This window comes from Lepisosteus oculatus, chromosome 4 (genome assembly GCF_040954835.1).
Source record: "Lepisosteus oculatus isolate fLepOcu1 chromosome 4, fLepOcu1.hap2, whole genome shotgun sequence".
NCBI classification, from domain to species: domain Eukaryota; kingdom Metazoa; phylum Chordata; class Actinopteri; order Semionotiformes; family Lepisosteidae; genus Lepisosteus; species Lepisosteus oculatus.
Window position 1 is genome coordinate 7,880,363 of NC_090699.1, and position 16,241 is coordinate 7,896,603.

Genomic DNA, 16,241 nt, shown 5'->3' on the forward strand with positions numbered 1-16,241 from the left:
GATTCGAGCGTCCAGACTCCTAGAAACTTCCCAGCGGTGAGACGCGAAACCGAGAGGACGCGACGGGAAACTGCAGGTGGCACATCTGTACACAAAGGGCAGCGGGAGTCTGGAGCAAGCTACCAAGCCCAGCTGTCGAAGCCGATAGGCCGGTATCTTTCAGGAGGGATTGCTTAGCTACTCAAAAACCAAGGGGGCGAGACTGGTCTGTAATTGCCTCTGCTCGTTTGCAGACTTTCTCGTGTTCTTTTTTTTTCTTGATTTTTTTGTTTGTTTTTTTTTTTTAACGCGTTGTTTCACAGCTGGCTTTAACAGGCTTAGACCCCGATCCTTCGCTTTGAAGAAGGTGCTCGTTCAGTCGCTCGGCGGAGAGCGTTTGAACTCTCCCCCGAAAGTGCTTTTAAGAGCAAATAAGAGCTGTTTTCATAATTCCTCGTGTGTGTGGGAGGGCTGAAGCGGAGCAGGGGAGGGAGGGAGGGAGAGAGAGAATGAGAGGGACTGGAGTATGACAGGTGTATTCGCACGCAGTCTCTCACCTTGCTCAGCTGTAGCATGGCGTGGACGTGAGACGGAACCCAAATCCAACGTTTTCTTCTGACGCCTCGGAGTTTACGTCTTGGGACACCGAGAAACCTCGGAATTGCAATCAAATTACTGCGTTTTCGCCTCTTTTTTTTACTTCTACCCCTTATTTTCCAGTCGTTCCGCGGCGGAGGAGAATTGTATTGTAAGACCTCAGGTTTCTGCTTATACTGCAGCAGGATTTTCAAGTTTGTGTCCTGTTGGGCAAGGAGATTAACGACTCGTAAAGTACGTGTTAAACCTTTGGTGAAGAAACATTTTTTTGCGTGTTCTGTTCTCCTTTGTTTCCCCATTCAACACGGACGCTCTTACAATGGGCTTCGGACTAAGAGGATTTATGTTTTACCACTGGATTCCGACGGTTTTACTCTGGATTACTTTGGGAATACCGAGTAAGTCACTTTTTTTTTAATTCGATCGCTTGCGCTTCGAAAGTGGTTTGTTCGATATTCGGAAGTCCTCACATTAGGGAATCAACACAAACATATCGATTCCAAACAACCACAACGTTTACAACAATCTCACATATTGTTGCTACTCTTGCTGCCGCTACAGAAGCAGTAACAAGAGCTGCATTTGCGTTTGGCTGAATGTTCGTCAAACGCAGGGCACCTCAATCGAATGAAATGTTTCCTTTGGGTAAAGGCGAGCGACTACGACATTTTGGTTGCGTCTTGAAAAGCACTTTGTAGATCTGCCTCTGCTCAACAAGAGGCGCGGGCAGGTTTGTTAACTTCGTACAAGGAGGTTTGTACACGGATGGTTTCGCAGGAAAACCGCCACTGTGTGTTGGAACCGCTCTGTATTCCTGAACTCACCAGAGCGCCACTTTGTACCGAGTTCACAGTCTGTTTTAACGTTGAGCGCGTTAGACGAGTGCTGCCGGTATAAACTGGAGGACTCCTTCTGTTCAGCAATGCGTTGTGCTCGGGCTTGTCTGCTCTGTGTTTTCCGCAGAAAGAATTCACTTAGGGATCAGGGTATGGGGAGGCGATGCCAAGATGTTCTTATATGTGGTGCCTAACGCGTGTAAATACAGGTTATTAGCAAACACTAGGTGTAACTGGGACTGATCGCTACACTTGGCGAATGTCATATATGGAGAGGAATAAACTTGAGCTTGCAAAGGTGTACAAATGCGGCCTGCCTTGGCCTTCGGGGTGACCGGTGACATTGTAATCACCTGCGATGGACAGTCTTCACAAGGACTCTCAAGATTCTGGACTTGCACATCCAGAAGAGCCGTAGAAATAATCATTCCTCGCATCTGGAGAGGGGGCGGGGTTGCTGGAGAGAGCTACGGGTGGGGAATCCTCAAACAGGCAAGAGTCAGCAGAGTTGTTGGGTTTTTTGTTGTTCGTTCTCCTTTCTGTCAGAAACAGCGCAGAAAGGGTCACCGCTCAGGTAAACAAGCAATGGAAGGGAAAGCAAATGCGCAGACGCGAACTTTTTTTTGTCCCACCAGAGGTGGATCCACAAACACGCAGCGCAATTCGAGAGCGGTTTATCCAAATTAAACACGCCGGAAAATACAAGTCATACAAGTCTGGCTCGCTCTGGCATTACGAAAGGGCCATGCTCACGACGGCGAACAGCAGGTGTCAGTTGTTTTAACCGTTGCGTGTTATGCAAATACAGTCTTTGACAGGATGGTTGGTATTGACGTGAGCCAGTATTATTTACCTAAGGTTTGATTGAGTAAATCTGAGTTTTGACTCACTGCTGCCCTGCCTGCGCCGCTGAAGTCAAACGACAAGTTGCCACAAGGTGCCAACGCGAGTCCTCGTAGCTGCCTTGGCAAGACAGTTGTTTTCCCTGTCTGTCGGGAAGTATCGTCCATCTCCGCGCCGGAGAGGCGAGGTTACGGCGAACGCCCGCCAGTCAAACGGAATAAAGACGGTTTCGTTTTTTACTTTCGTCACTTTTCCCAAATTGTCGCTGCTTTCCCTAAAAACTCCCCATTTTGCTGACGGCGGGTTGCTTAAACCGTAAAACTGAGGTCCTACACCGAGGTGACAGGGAGATCGATATCCACGATATCCCTGCGTTGTCCCAACTAAATCCAACTGGGATTCCCAAAATTCCGTTTTCTTACTGGAGGCCCCGTCCAGAGGACTCTAGTGACAAATGAAAGACATGAGCCCCGTTACGTTACTGTTTTTTTTGGGGGGGAGGGCGGGGGCGGGGGGCGTCTAACACATAATAAAAGAAAACGAAATACTAGATAGATACTTTATTGATCCCTTGAGGGAAATTGCAGTGCAACAGCAGCTTAACACAGACGACACAGCAACAGTGTAAGGAATGATACAATAATAATAATAATACAATACAATCAGTACAGTGAGAAGTGCACAAAGAAGAGTGACTCACAGTCCAGGACACACAAAGAACAGAACAGTACACAAAAAAAGTCGTATTGCACAATATAAATATAAATATAAATGTATTGCACAGGTCCCTGGCATATATTGCCCAAAAACGGTTTTAAACGGGAAAAAGAACAGATGTATCAGTTTACTGTTCAGTCCAGAAACAGGTCACTGTCAATGTGGCCTCGAGGTGCCACGGCCTTGGGAGGTTTGCTCACGTACGTGTAAGTTCGGGTTTACTGTGTAATCGCGTGGGGTTTTCTTTGCTCATCGGGGGATCACCGGTGACTCCTGGCGCGGAGCGTGGGAACCGGTGTCCTGGACTCTCAAATCCAGTGAGAACCAATGCAGACCGCTGTACCTGCAGTTGAGAGCGGCATTCCTGAGCCGTTCCCTAACAGCGGGCAGGCTTTCCACACCTACGGCAATTACATTTCATTCCTGCCTGGCACCGCCATGTGTGTGACATCATGTTTTAGAGGATTTGACGTTAAATCCATGCGTTTAAACGCGTTTCCTATGTGAAGACAAAATCCCGCGGCCGAGGCATAAACATTGTGGCTTAATTACTGTTTTACTGAGTTTAATTGCTCTTGTTTTCGGTGCGGCGGGACACACACGGAGAATACGGGCTCCGCCAGCCTCTGTAAACATTAGAAAGCCGTTCCTGGGTGAGAGAGGCTCTTACGTGACTGGAAGATCGACAGGCATGCCTGCGCCTCACCATCCTTATCGATCAACGGGAGCAGAGGCATATCACACCTTCCCCAGCAAATGAAGACTGTGTGAATAGAGGAGTATATCAGTCTGTGCGTCTACGGTGGCCACAGATCAGTCAGTGCAATCTTAATTAATGGCATTGAGACCTTATTTACAAGTTGAATGGAAAACAGAAGCCCACCAACTTGGCCTTAATTCAGGTCACCCAAGATCCCCTGTTTTTTCATATTTTTTACCTCTTATTTCAGCAATTAATCAGTGAAGCAAGCAGAGTCTCAGTAAGGGGGAATGTTCCAGGAGGGATGAGGAGGATATCTTAAGTTTTGTTCCAAATGTTCTCTCAATTACTTAATGGGCCATGCTATCTGTTTGATCAGAGTTAAATTATTCCAGGTCTTAAGAAGCAAGAGGATTTAAAGGGTCCAAAGAAACTGGAGTTTTATTACAAATTGAGCAGTTTTGTCTGGGGCTCACAGTTAATAATGACAGATGCACACTTTGAATTAAGAAAGAGCTTTGGGGTGTCATGGATGGAGCAGGGAGAGGAGTAAATGTTGTTCTGGTGGAACATCTGGCAATGAGTCATACAGATCTGTCCATCCAATTTGTAAAGTGCTTATCCAGTACAGGCTCACAGGGGAGCTGGAGGCTCTCCCAGCATACAATGGGTGCAAGGTAGGGTCCGTCCTGGGCTGGATGCCAGGGTACACACAGACACAAGCACACACACTCACCAGAAGCCAATTGGGAGGTAACTGGGCATCCTAGAGGAAACCTATCTAAATGCAAGGAGAGTGTGCAAACTCCACGCAGACTGCACCCCAGGAATCAAACCCAGAGCAGTGCAAACCACAGCACCCCCGTGATGCAATTGATAAAAAATAATGCCTTAGCTGCTGTCAGCACTCTGTGCCGGCTGCTCATGTCTGGCTTATCCTGACGAGTGGCGATCAAAGATTTGAAGATGCGATATAAATTAAAGGCATAAGGCGGGCGGTGCAGTGGCTCTGTGGCTAAGGATCTGCCCCTGCACCTGTGGCTGGAAGGTTGCTGGTTCAAATCCTGCAGCTGGCAGAGGAATCTTACTCCATTGGGCCCCTGAGCAAGGCCCTTAACCCCAGCTGTTCCAGTGGTGCTATATATAAATGGCTGACCCTGCACTCTGAACCCCAGCTTCTCTCTCCCTGTCTGTGTGTCTCATGGAGAGCAAGCTGGGGTCTGCAAAAAGCCACATTCCTAATGTAAGAAATTATATATGGCCGATAAAGTGATCTCTATGACAAGCTTGGCTTTCTCACACCCAAAGGAAGGCAATATGAACTGCAGCCAAAGGTATTATAGTAGTTGAAAATGCAAGTGAAGCTTTTGAGTAAACTGCTCCTGGCCCACAGACTGTTACTCCTGACTGTGCCTGTAATGTCTCAGACAGTTGTGCAGCAGGGAATACCTGTGTGATTCCAGTCTGTTGCCTGTCGATCCCAGCCTCAGCACAGTCTTTGCATTTCTTGTACCCAGCAGATTGCACAACAGTTTGCTTTGCTGCTGAGCTGTTTGCACAACTCAGAAGAGATTCTTTTCCTCGCCACTCTTGGCAGACCGCGTTCATAACCACAGGTTTGCTTAATTCCCCCTCCTCCAGACTGCCCCGAGAAGACAGCAGTCTGCTTCGCTAATTGACACAGGATTTTGTTCAAGGATTCGGCAGTATCTGGGTCTTTGAATCGGCGTGCCGGTGTGTTTTTGTACTTTACATTAACCCCTTTTTTTCCCCTTTTGTGTTTGAGTACCATCTCCTAGAGAAAGACACGGCTATATTATACTATGGTTAGAAGGTCCTAGAAATCTGCTTTTTGTGTCTTCTGAATCCAGGCTTTGGTTGAGCAAACTGGCGTTTGATTATTGCTTGCCTTAAGACCTTGTAGTATAGTGCTTAAAGACAGCAGTGCACTTCAGTCTTACACATGGACAGCAATGCAAGTAAAACTATTCTGCTCCTTACGTGAAAGAGAATTTTCTGTGGTTGTGCTCCACCCAGCAGCTTGTCAGCCACTTACAGAAATGTGTCTGACGTTATAATTGTTTACACTTATATAGTGCTTTTCTGGACACTCCACTCAAAGCGCTTTACAGGTAATGGGGATCCCCTCCACCACCACCAGTGTGCAGCCCCACCTGGATGAAGCTCCAGTACTCTCCCCACACACCAGCTCTCAGTGGGGAGGAGAGCAGAGTGATGAACCCATTTCAGAGATGGGGATTATTAGGAGGCCATGATTGGTAAGGGCCAATGGGAAATGTTGTCCATGACGCCGGGGTTACACCCCTACTCTTTACGAGAAACAGCCTGGGATTTTTAATGACCACAGAGAGTCAGGACCTCGGTTTTACATCTCATCTGAAGGACGGCACCTGTTTACAGTCTAGTGTCCCCGTCACTATACTGGGGCATTAGGACCCACATAGACTGCACGGTGAGCGCCCCCTGCTGACCCCACTAACACCACTTCCAGCACCAGCCTTAGTTTTTCCCAGGAGTCTCCCATCCAGGTACTGACCAGGCTCACACCTGCTGAGCTTCAGTGGGTTTCCAGTAGCCTTTTGAGGGTCGCAGACCTCTTTAAAATACAACTCCAGTGGGGCAAGTGGTGAGTTTGGACCAGACAAAACATCTCAGCTGAATGTAAGCTACAGATGATGTATTAAAGAGACCTCTTAGATTGTTGCTCATCCTTAATGGGGAATGTGGGGAGGTTTGAATAAAATTCAAACTTAGGACGGTCCACAAAATATTCTGAATACAAAAAAAAAAGACATTTGTTTAGGTGAAACTGAGATGTGTTTCTCTTTGCTGAGTAATCAATATGCTTCATTGCTTATCAGAGGGCCAGTGAGGGAAATTCCATTCAGTGCAATTCTTCCATGGAAAGCAAGGTGCCTATCAAGACTGAGCTCAGCTGCGGGCTGTGTGTCAGTTTTGAAGAAAACAAAACTATGAAGATTGTTCTGTCTCCCCGTTCCACACCAAACAAAGCCGCCACACTCCACTTTCTGGTGGGGACTGCCTCAGTGGACAGGCCTTCCGACAGCTGCACTTGGGTTCGTCTTGCACCCTTGGGGTGTGTAGGAGAGATCCAGCTGGAATTGTATGCACGCATCTCTGTAGTCATGTTCCATCCATGACGGAGGTAGAGGAGTTTATTTGCCATATGTACGTCTGGAATGGGATTCTCTCCGGACGTGCACAGCACAACAGACAAACACCACACAAATTAGGCAGTACATTTCAGAGCAGTAAGTAATAATGACAGCATGTACAGACAATAAGTAAGCAGAACGATACAAATCTGGCAGAAAGTCCAAGTGCAGAGTGCAGACATGTGCTGAGTCTCAGGCACTGCGGTTAGCTGTTAAGGATGTGAGCTGCAGTAGAGTAGGAGCTGTTCTACAGCCTAGTGGTCTGTGCTTTAACAGTGCAGTACTGCTTGCCAGAGCACAGGGGGGAGAACAGTTTATGGCCAGGATGGTTGGGATCCTGAATGATGGATCAGGGCTTTATTGCGACAGAGGATGGTGTGAATCTCGTCGTTTGATGGTAACATCCTGTAACCCTCTGCGCCATTGCCACAACCCTCCGTAGTGCGTCTTTGTCATGCATGGTAGTACTGCTGTACCACACCGTGATGCCACCAGTGAGAGCGCTTTCTATGGTGCTGTGGTAAAAGATCATCAGTAGCTGCTTCCACATTCCCAAATCACACCAGGGCCATTTTTGTCCAGAAGCCAATTAACCATGTCTTTGGACTGTGGGAGGAAAACCGGAGCGCCCGGAGGAAACCAACGCAAACACGGGGGGGACGTGCAAACTCCAGGCAGACAATACCCCCAGGAACCGTGAGGCAACAATGCTAACCACTGAGACACCACACCACCCCTGTAGTTCTGCGGGTAATAAAAAAAATCCCTCACAGTCTCGCCTGTACAGCTTGTAACCACTAAGACATTAACACCTCCCCCCCCCCAGTTAATTCCCAAATACTGAGCGATCAGCTCAACTCAAAGGCTTTCCATCTGACGGCTGCATTCTCACCTGCGTACAAAACCCAACAGCACAAAAGAGGGATTTGACACCGTTAAGCCTTGGAACAGCCGGGACTCTTACTGAAGAATGTTTGCCATGCGGAGATAAATACATTTTTTTATTCGTTCACTAAGTACATCTTAAATGGTTTTTTCCTTCCCGTCCAAATTTACCCCCCCCACACACACACACAAACCACACACTCTCTCTTTTCTCCCTAAACACTGTTTAAAATCAGGCCATTAGACAAGAGAGACGCGGAAAAGGAGAAATTACTTTGTTTTACCGCTTAAACACAGTTTTGGGAAAATTAGCCGGGAGTTCGTTTGGAGGGAGAAGAAAGTCGAGCGCGTTTATCGGCTCTTTGAAAGTCGGGGCGATAAACAGTCATCACCTCTTTTATTAGGCGGACACACCCTGTTTGACGGCTGGCTGCTCTCAACCTCTCCCCGGCTGGGACGTTTTGCCTTTTCAAAATCTGGAGGCGTCCCACCTCGATGTGTGTGTGTGGGGGGGGGGGGGTGTGATAACAAGAAGGAGACTCCCAGTATTATAGTTCTAAAGTTCGCGTTAATTGGCGCGCCTCGGATCAATAAACGAAGTGAGCAAACCTTTCGGTTTGAGCCTTTTCTGCCGTGCGAGTGCGGAGCTATGTCGTAGGACGTTTGTTGCCAGAGAACAAGCCGAGGTTAATTCCGCGCTGAAAGGCAGAAAGACGGAGGGGGGACGCCTTTTTGGCGGTGGCAGCTTTTTCCTGGTATGATGGTTCTGCTGCCGAAGTCCCGTGTTGTTTCTTTCTTTCTGCTTTTCACTGTGGAAATAACCCCCCCACCCGCCGGCTTAGTCCTGCCTCAACCGCTTCCGAAACCTGAAAGAGTTCAGTTTGGGGGGGGAATTCGGAGGAATGGAGTCCAATCCCCCCACCCCCCCAACTGTAAGGGCAGCAGAGCAGGGCTTTTTTTTTCTTCTGGGGATTCCCCTCTCACGGGGTACAGCCTGGAGGACCCCAGAGAAATGTAGATAGGGCCTGGTTTGAGAAACGCCTATCCCAGCATGCAATGGGCGCAGGGCCGGTTACTTCCTGGACGGGACACCAGTCCATTGTAGGACACGCACACACACACCAGGATTAATTTTCCTAGAAGGCAATTAACCTACAGTACCAGCATTTATTTGGAGTGTGGGAGGAAACGCACAGAAACTCCACACAGAATGAACCCCGGGTCTAGAATTGAACCCAGGGCCCCAGTCTTGCGGGGTGCGCCCTGCTCCACCACGTTGCCTTTCTTCACACTTATACCTTATTATTAATTATGACATAATTTCAGGTGGTCACAAATCAAATTAGCATTTCCGCCCTTCTACACAGCTCGGTACTTGACTGGCTCATGAGTATAACAGCTGTAACTCGCCTGGGTTGAAATCCTCCCAGGGACTGATCCCAGGAGGAGAGGGGCTTGGGTCCTAATAATCTGGCCTGTGAGCTAACATGACACAGGTGGATGGGGGTGAGGTGGTGGCTCTGTGTTTCAGGATCTGCACCTGTGGCTGGAAGGTTGCGGGTTCAAATCCTATGGCTGGCAGAGGAATCCTACTCCATTGGACCCCTGATCAAGGCCCTTAACCCCAGCTGCTTCAGGGGTGCTGTACAATGGCTGACCCTGAGCTCTGACCCCCAGCTTTTCACCCTGTCTGTGTGTCTCATGGAGAGCAAGCTGGGGTCTGAGAAAAGACACACTCCTAATGCAAGACATTGTATACGGCCAATAAAGGGATCTTATCTTATCTGAATTCATACTCAAGGCCATAGCCTCCTATACAATAACTGGGTGGTGGCTCTTATACTGAATGAGCTTCTCCTCACAGTCCTTGACCTCAACCGTTTCACAAGCAACATCTTTAAAGAGGCAAGAAGAAAAGGGATTTCATTTAAAACATATTGACTCCAGATAGAACTCAAGCTGTGCTGTGTCCTTTTCCAAAGGCATTTTTTCCTTCTGAAACTAAAAATGGTCTCGTCTCTCTGCCTTGCAGGGCTGGAGCCCTGGGTTCAGTTCCTGGCCTGCTGCTATCTGTGTGGAGTTTGCGTGTTCTCCCTCTGTTTGAAAGGGGTTTTCCTCCAGGGGCTCTGGTTTTCCTCCCACAGTCCAAAGGCATACTGGTGGGCTAAGTGGCTCCTGGGAAAATCGGCCCTGGTGTGAGAGTGTGTGTCTGAGTGCCCTGCGATGGACTGGCGTCCCGTCCAGGGCGTACCTTGCCTTGCGCCCATTGCATGCTGGGATAGGCCCCGGCTCCTCCGCAACCCTGTTTTGGAAGAAGTGGGCTGAAAATGGATGAATGGGTGACAGTGGTGAAGCTAGTGCCTGTCCTTTCATAATACAATGCTGTGACACAAGGCCGCGTTCCTAGGGGGCTGGAGACTGGCTGTCCCAGGACATGTGATACGCGAGGTGAAAGATTGCACTCACCCACCACACAGTGCAGCATTAAAATCAAGCTGACCCGCCGGAGTATTCCTCAAACCACAGAACCCCATTGTACTTCATCTTGAGAGTGAAGCCACAGACATTGGTCCTTTTTCTCCTATCAGAGGAGTTTTTGGTTACTCTCCTTTGTCTTCTGGCCTGTTCTCTTTCTGTATTGTAATGTCACGTACTGTCACACAGCTTTGTTAAGGGCCTTGGGGCAACCGTGTTGTGAAAGGCGCTATATACAAATACATTGAATTGAATTGAATTGGTACATTTACAATTAGAGTACTAGTCAGGCAGAAACATTAAAAAAGTCTCAAGTAGACTGTGCTACCCCTGGTTCTGGAGATCAGCAGGCCAGTTCTGGTTTTCATCCTTAACAGAGCTTTTCAGTTTGCTTAGATTGAGCTATCTTGGTTTATTTAGTTAAGATTAATGTAATCCTTAGGTGTTAATTTAAGGAACTCTTAAAGGCTTTAAGATAGGGGCTCTTCAGGGCCAAGGTTGACAAATGACTCAATTGGCTCCTCTAGCTCAAAAGCAAGGTGTTCTTTGTAATCAGAGGGTTAAAAGTCCATTTGTTAAGTAAACAGCTTTATACCAGGAACCAGGGAGTTAGGCTTAGGAGCCAGGCTGCAGCTCTGCCACAGACTCTACATGTGATCCCAGTCAATTACGCGGGAAAAGTTACAGAAGAGAGCAGGCCATTTTGCCCCATGTAGCCAATTTGATAGTAAGTAGTTAATTGATCCAGTGATCTCATCCAGATGTGACTTGCATGGCTGGGCACACACTTGTTCCACACACCCACCACCCTTTGTGTAAAGAAGTGCCCCCCGTTCTCAGTTTTCAATGATCTCACCACCCAAAGGCAATTATGCTTAACTCACCACCCTGCACTATTGCTTCATTGCTGAGCCTTCCAGTGTTTTGCCCGTCAGATGAGATGCAAAACTAAGCCTTGTACAGCCGTCGCCCACACTTCTGTAACCCTCAGCCTTTCCAGATCACTGGCTAAAAGCAGCAGCTGAACAATGGGTCGTTAATTGCTGTGAACTTTAGGAAATGGACGTGATCACACCCGGGGCTTGATGGGGTGGGGTGGAATAATTTGCCATCCCTTCCCCCGGCGCTGCGCTGATGTCATTGTGTTTTTCGGCGAGCGCCAGAGAGGAGAGACCTCTCTCTGCTCTCCGGCAGAGAGCTAGCACGCCGAACAGGACGAACCAGAAATTTAATGGCTTTGTTTTTCCGCTCCCCTCCTGCCGTGCTCTTGAGATCGGCCTGCGAACAGCTCACGACATGCAGCGCACCTCAGTTTTTGGTTTCATTTAAGATAAGAGATCACTTTAGATAGATAGATACTTTATTGATCCCGTGAGGGAAATTGCAGTGCAACAGCAGCTTAACACACACAACACAGCCACAGTGTAACGAATTATATACTAATAGTACAATACATACAATACAATACAAGAGTTACTCACAGTCCGGACACACAAGAGGAAACTAGAACAGAACAGTACACAGAAAATCGTATCACACGTATGAATATAAATATAGATGTAACCATAGATATAAATATAAATATAAATGTATTGCACAGGTCCCTGGCATATATTGCACAAAAGTGGTTGTAAACGGGAAAAAGAAAAAGAAAAAGAAAGAGAACAGATGTAGCAGTATATGTGTATATGCGTTTAGTCCAGAAACAGGTCACTGTCGCTGTTGCCTCTGCCAAGACGCAAGGTGGATGCGTTGTACAGTCTGATGGCAGACGGCAAGAATGACCTCCTGTAGCGCTCCCTGTCGCACCGTGGATGAATCAGTCTATTGCTGAACGTGCTCTTCATTTCTGCAAGCCTGTCATAGAGGGGATGGGAGAAGTTGTCCATGATGGCCTCTAGTTTGGACATCATTCTCCTTTATTAGCCATATACAATTCCTTGCATTAGAAATGTGTCTGTTCCACATACCCCAGCTTGCTCTCCATGAGACACACAGTCAGGGAGAGAAGCTTGGGGTCAGAGCGCAGGGTCAGCCATTTATACGGCATCCCTGCACGTCAGTCCATTTCCTCCTTTAAAAACGAAAACCCATTTTCCTCCCCGTGAAAGCTCTGTCGTGCTGCGCTCACACCTTTTCTCCTGTTCTCTACGAGAGGCAAAAACGCACTATCAAGTTGTACGGTGCCCCGTAAAAACTTTCAAGGCGATGACACGGGCGTGTCTGGGGCTCAGCTCTTACAGACGTTAGCGGAGCTGCAGCTCCGGGCGGCGAGCTTTGTGGGGGGACAAAAAGACGGGATGAGCTTCTGGAAAATGCCTCAGGGAGAGGGGAAAGGGAGTTACCATTCCGCCCCTTCTGTTGTTGTCTGTCAGGATCAATCTACGAAAAGCCAAGCTGACACGTTGTGTGGGCTAAGGGGCTCTGATATGAGTTTCGACAGCACGCTGAAGCCACTGTGTTGTAGGAAAAAAAAACAGACTTCTTAAAATAATAACGGAAACTGAAGCAGAGTGGATACGATCTGCAGATATAGTAGCTAACTGGCGTTTATACCTTCTAGATTCTCTCGTGTATTTGTAACACAATGTCTTTCTGGTTCCAAAGCACAGTCGACGCAAAATGGTCAACTCTGTTGCTGCCCTGTGGGAATCAGTCTCAGAACTAGGACTGGGGAGCTTTTCGAGTGGCTTCTGGGGCGGCGTGTTGGCTCTGTAGCTAAGGATCTGCGCCTGTGGCTGGAAGGCCCGGCTGGCAGAGAAATCCTACTCCGTTAGGCCCCTGAGCAAGGCCCTTAACCCCAACTGCTCCAGGGGCTCCATATAAATGACTGAGCCTGCGCTCTGACCCCAAGCTTCTATCACCCTGTCTGTGTGTCTCATGGAGAGCAAGCTGGGGTATGTGAACAGACAAATTCCTACTGCAAGAAATCGTATATGGCCAATAAAGTGATCTGAGGATGGAGATCTGTCTGAGTGGAAGAGGGAGGGCTCAGCTGACAGTGGCCAGGTGACCAAGAGGGAGTATCCCGTCAACCCTTGAATTTCCCAGAGGACGGGAGAGATTCCCAGGGCACTGCTGGGGCCACTGACTAAATGTCTGCAGCAGCCGACGGAGGACGATGATTCACAGAGCCCGTAGGGTGCATATAAGATCTCACTCCTTGACAAAACATCCGCTGTCAAGGGGCTGCGTTGGTAATTAGTAATTTCCAAGCACGTCATTTGGCAAAGGATTCTGGGTTGCAGGATCGCACACCCAGCCCTGGGCTGTGTTGTGGAGTCGGGTTCAAACCCAGACCATGGCCTGGTTGGCTCAATAGGATCAGGAGGTACAGATTAGCTCAGCTGCCTGTTGAATTTGCAGAGCTCTGCCAGGGAGGGGTAGAGTAATAAATAACTCCTTAATTCCTTACACTTATATAGCGCCTTTCTTGACACTCCACTCAAAGCTCTTTACAGGTAATGGGGAATCCCACTACCACCACCAATGTGCAGCCCCACCTGGATGATGATCCAGTACTCTCGCCACACACCAGCTCTCAGTGGGGAGGAGATCAGAGTGATGAAGCCGGTTCAGAGATTAGGCCATGACTGGTAAAGGCTAGGGGGCAATTTGGTCAGGACACCGGGGGTAATACCCCTACTCTTGTCAAGAAACACCCTGGGATTTTTAATGATCACAGAGAGTCAGGACCTCAGTTTTACGTCTCATACGAAGGAAGGAGCCTTTTTAGAGTACAGTGCCCCCCTCACTATACTGGAGCATTAGATCCCTCACAGACCCCAGGGTGAGTAACCCCCTACTGGTTCACTAACACCTCTTCCAGCAGCAACCTGAGCTAGCCCAGGAGTCTCCCATCCAGGTGCTGACCAGGCTCACACCTGCTGAGCTCCAGTGGGGCTGCCAGCTGTGAGTTACAGGGTGATACAGCACAGAGCGTGATATAAAGTAGATGCAGTTGATCTGCAGAGAGACACCAGCTGCTCGAAATCTCCCACCATACCCCAGTGACTGTCTCCTTCATTTGCATTTATGTTCTATGTGTGAATAATGAAAATCCATATTCGGCCTGAAGGCGGTTTCTGAGGTTCCTCTCTTAGTGCAGTGCAGCACGTGGAATGCTGGGAATGCCACTGAAACGTAACAGCTGGCTCTGTACCCTTGCACCCTGCTCCCTGTGGTCTGACCTCACGGTATGGACAGGTACAGGAAATGCGATGACTTAGGTGCCTAGCAGACCCCTCGAGCCCGTAACCGAGCTGTGGGTAGCTGGGAGTGTACTTTAAATGGATTCCAGTTCAGGTTGGGAGGGGTAGGCTGTCAATGATTGACTCTTCCTGCTTCACAATGCAAAGCCTCCCGTGTGTCCGGGTGGGAGCTGTGGAGCAGGTTCTTTGAGTATATTGATCGCTTATCTGCTGAAGTATTGTGTTGCCTTAAGTGATGCTAATTGAGAGGGCTTGACGGCTCCCACAGAGAGAATCACAAACGAGCTCACAAAGCAGACAGCAGGGCTTTGTTGCTTTACCCTATTCTTACGATTTGAATGCACCCATTTTGCTAAATGCGGTCCCGTCCTCCTGAATTAAATTAAGCACTTAGATCGGTTTACCAGAGAAGGCTTAATCACTAAGAAGGATACAAACATTACTATATAATCTGTTTTGTTTTTAATTTGGGCAATATGTAATTGATTTATTTCCTTAACAGTTCTCCCTTTTAATCCCTCCCTCCCTCCATACCCTGCCCCTGTCTGGAGTTTGCCGGTTCTCAGCTGATTCTCCTCTCTCTTCCATCTTGTGCCATCTCATCTTATCCATGGAAAATCCTTGTAAAAGTTAAACAGATCAGTGTCAACCTGTAATACACCTATTAGAAGTACATTATATCTTTTATACCTATTGCAAGCGGTGGCACTGTGGCTAAGGATCTGCGCCTGTGGCAGGAAGGTTGCCGGTACAAATCCCATGGCCAGCAGAGGAATCCTACTCCACTGGGCCCCTGAGCAAGCTTTGCTCCCTGTCTGTGCCTCTCATGGAGAGCAAGCTGGGGTATGTGAAAAAGACACATTCCGAGTGCAAGAAATTGTATATGGCTAATAAAGTGATCTGATCTTAAATATGTTCAGGTGGGGAGCTGCATCAGCATGCGAAGGAAACAAGTAATAGGTTTATTCCATGCTGGAAAGAGAAGAAAGAAAATACAACATTTTGGACGTGGAGCCTTCCTCAGGTGTGAGGTGTGCCCCCATTGCACAAATGGCAATGTTAAGGCCTTGGAAGAGGGACAGGTGCAATGCTCAGGGGCTAAGTGTGCCACAAGGGCGGCGCTGTTGTATGGGAGATCAGGGACAGCCAACAGCGAACAGCTTTCTGAACCCCCTACGCTGCTCAGCCTGTTGTGCCCTGGGACTTGAGGAACCCCGACCCCAGTCAGCCCCAAGATAAGGGCAGTTATTAGCCACCTGTTTTCCGGAGCCTTTGGTTCCAATCAGTTGTGACAGTGATGAAGGGGTTCACGTTGTTGAAGGGGAACTGCAACGTTCGGGGTTAGAAAGAATCGGCATCGATGAACGCATTTCAAACTGCAATGAAAGGAGAATGGACCCAGTAACATGGAAAGCCTCCAATTACATCATAATGTTGCCTAAAGGTCCAGGTGTGCAATTCAGAACGAAGCAACAAAACTTTTACTGAGGTGAAGTGGCCCTGTGACATTGTACACACGCAGGCTTGTGAATCCGTCTCTTTTAATCCAATAGAAATATTACTCTCGACTTCGAGACCGTTTTGTCGACAAATACTTACTTGTTGGCTCTGCTTGCAGATCAAATTGGAACATTTCTGTGGTGAAACGTCTGCTGCACAACCTGGACTTACATCACAGTACATCAGTCATTACAGAGACTAGTGAGCAGAAAGGGCTGCTTCACATTGTAATCACCACAGACTCTCACTCTCACCTGTGGCGAGACCAGGGGTGTGGGACAACATGGTGACAATACAGTAC

At 48.2% G+C, this 16,241-nt stretch overlaps 1 protein-coding gene across 1 annotated transcript in view; it reads left to right on the forward strand.

Annotated features, from left to right (window-relative positions):
• The first annotated feature begins 518 nt into the window (after positions 1 to 518).
• The window catches only part of nectin4a (nectin cell adhesion molecule 4a), a 69,302-nt gene continuing 53,579 nt past the window's right edge, over positions 519 to 16,241 (forward strand). Inside the window, exon 1 of the mRNA XM_015339090.2 lies at positions 519 to 974. Within this exon, the coding sequence (XP_015194576.2) occupies positions 896 to 974 (79 nt within the window). The 5' untranslated portion in view covers positions 519 to 895. The remainder of the gene's footprint in view (positions 975 to 16,241) is intronic.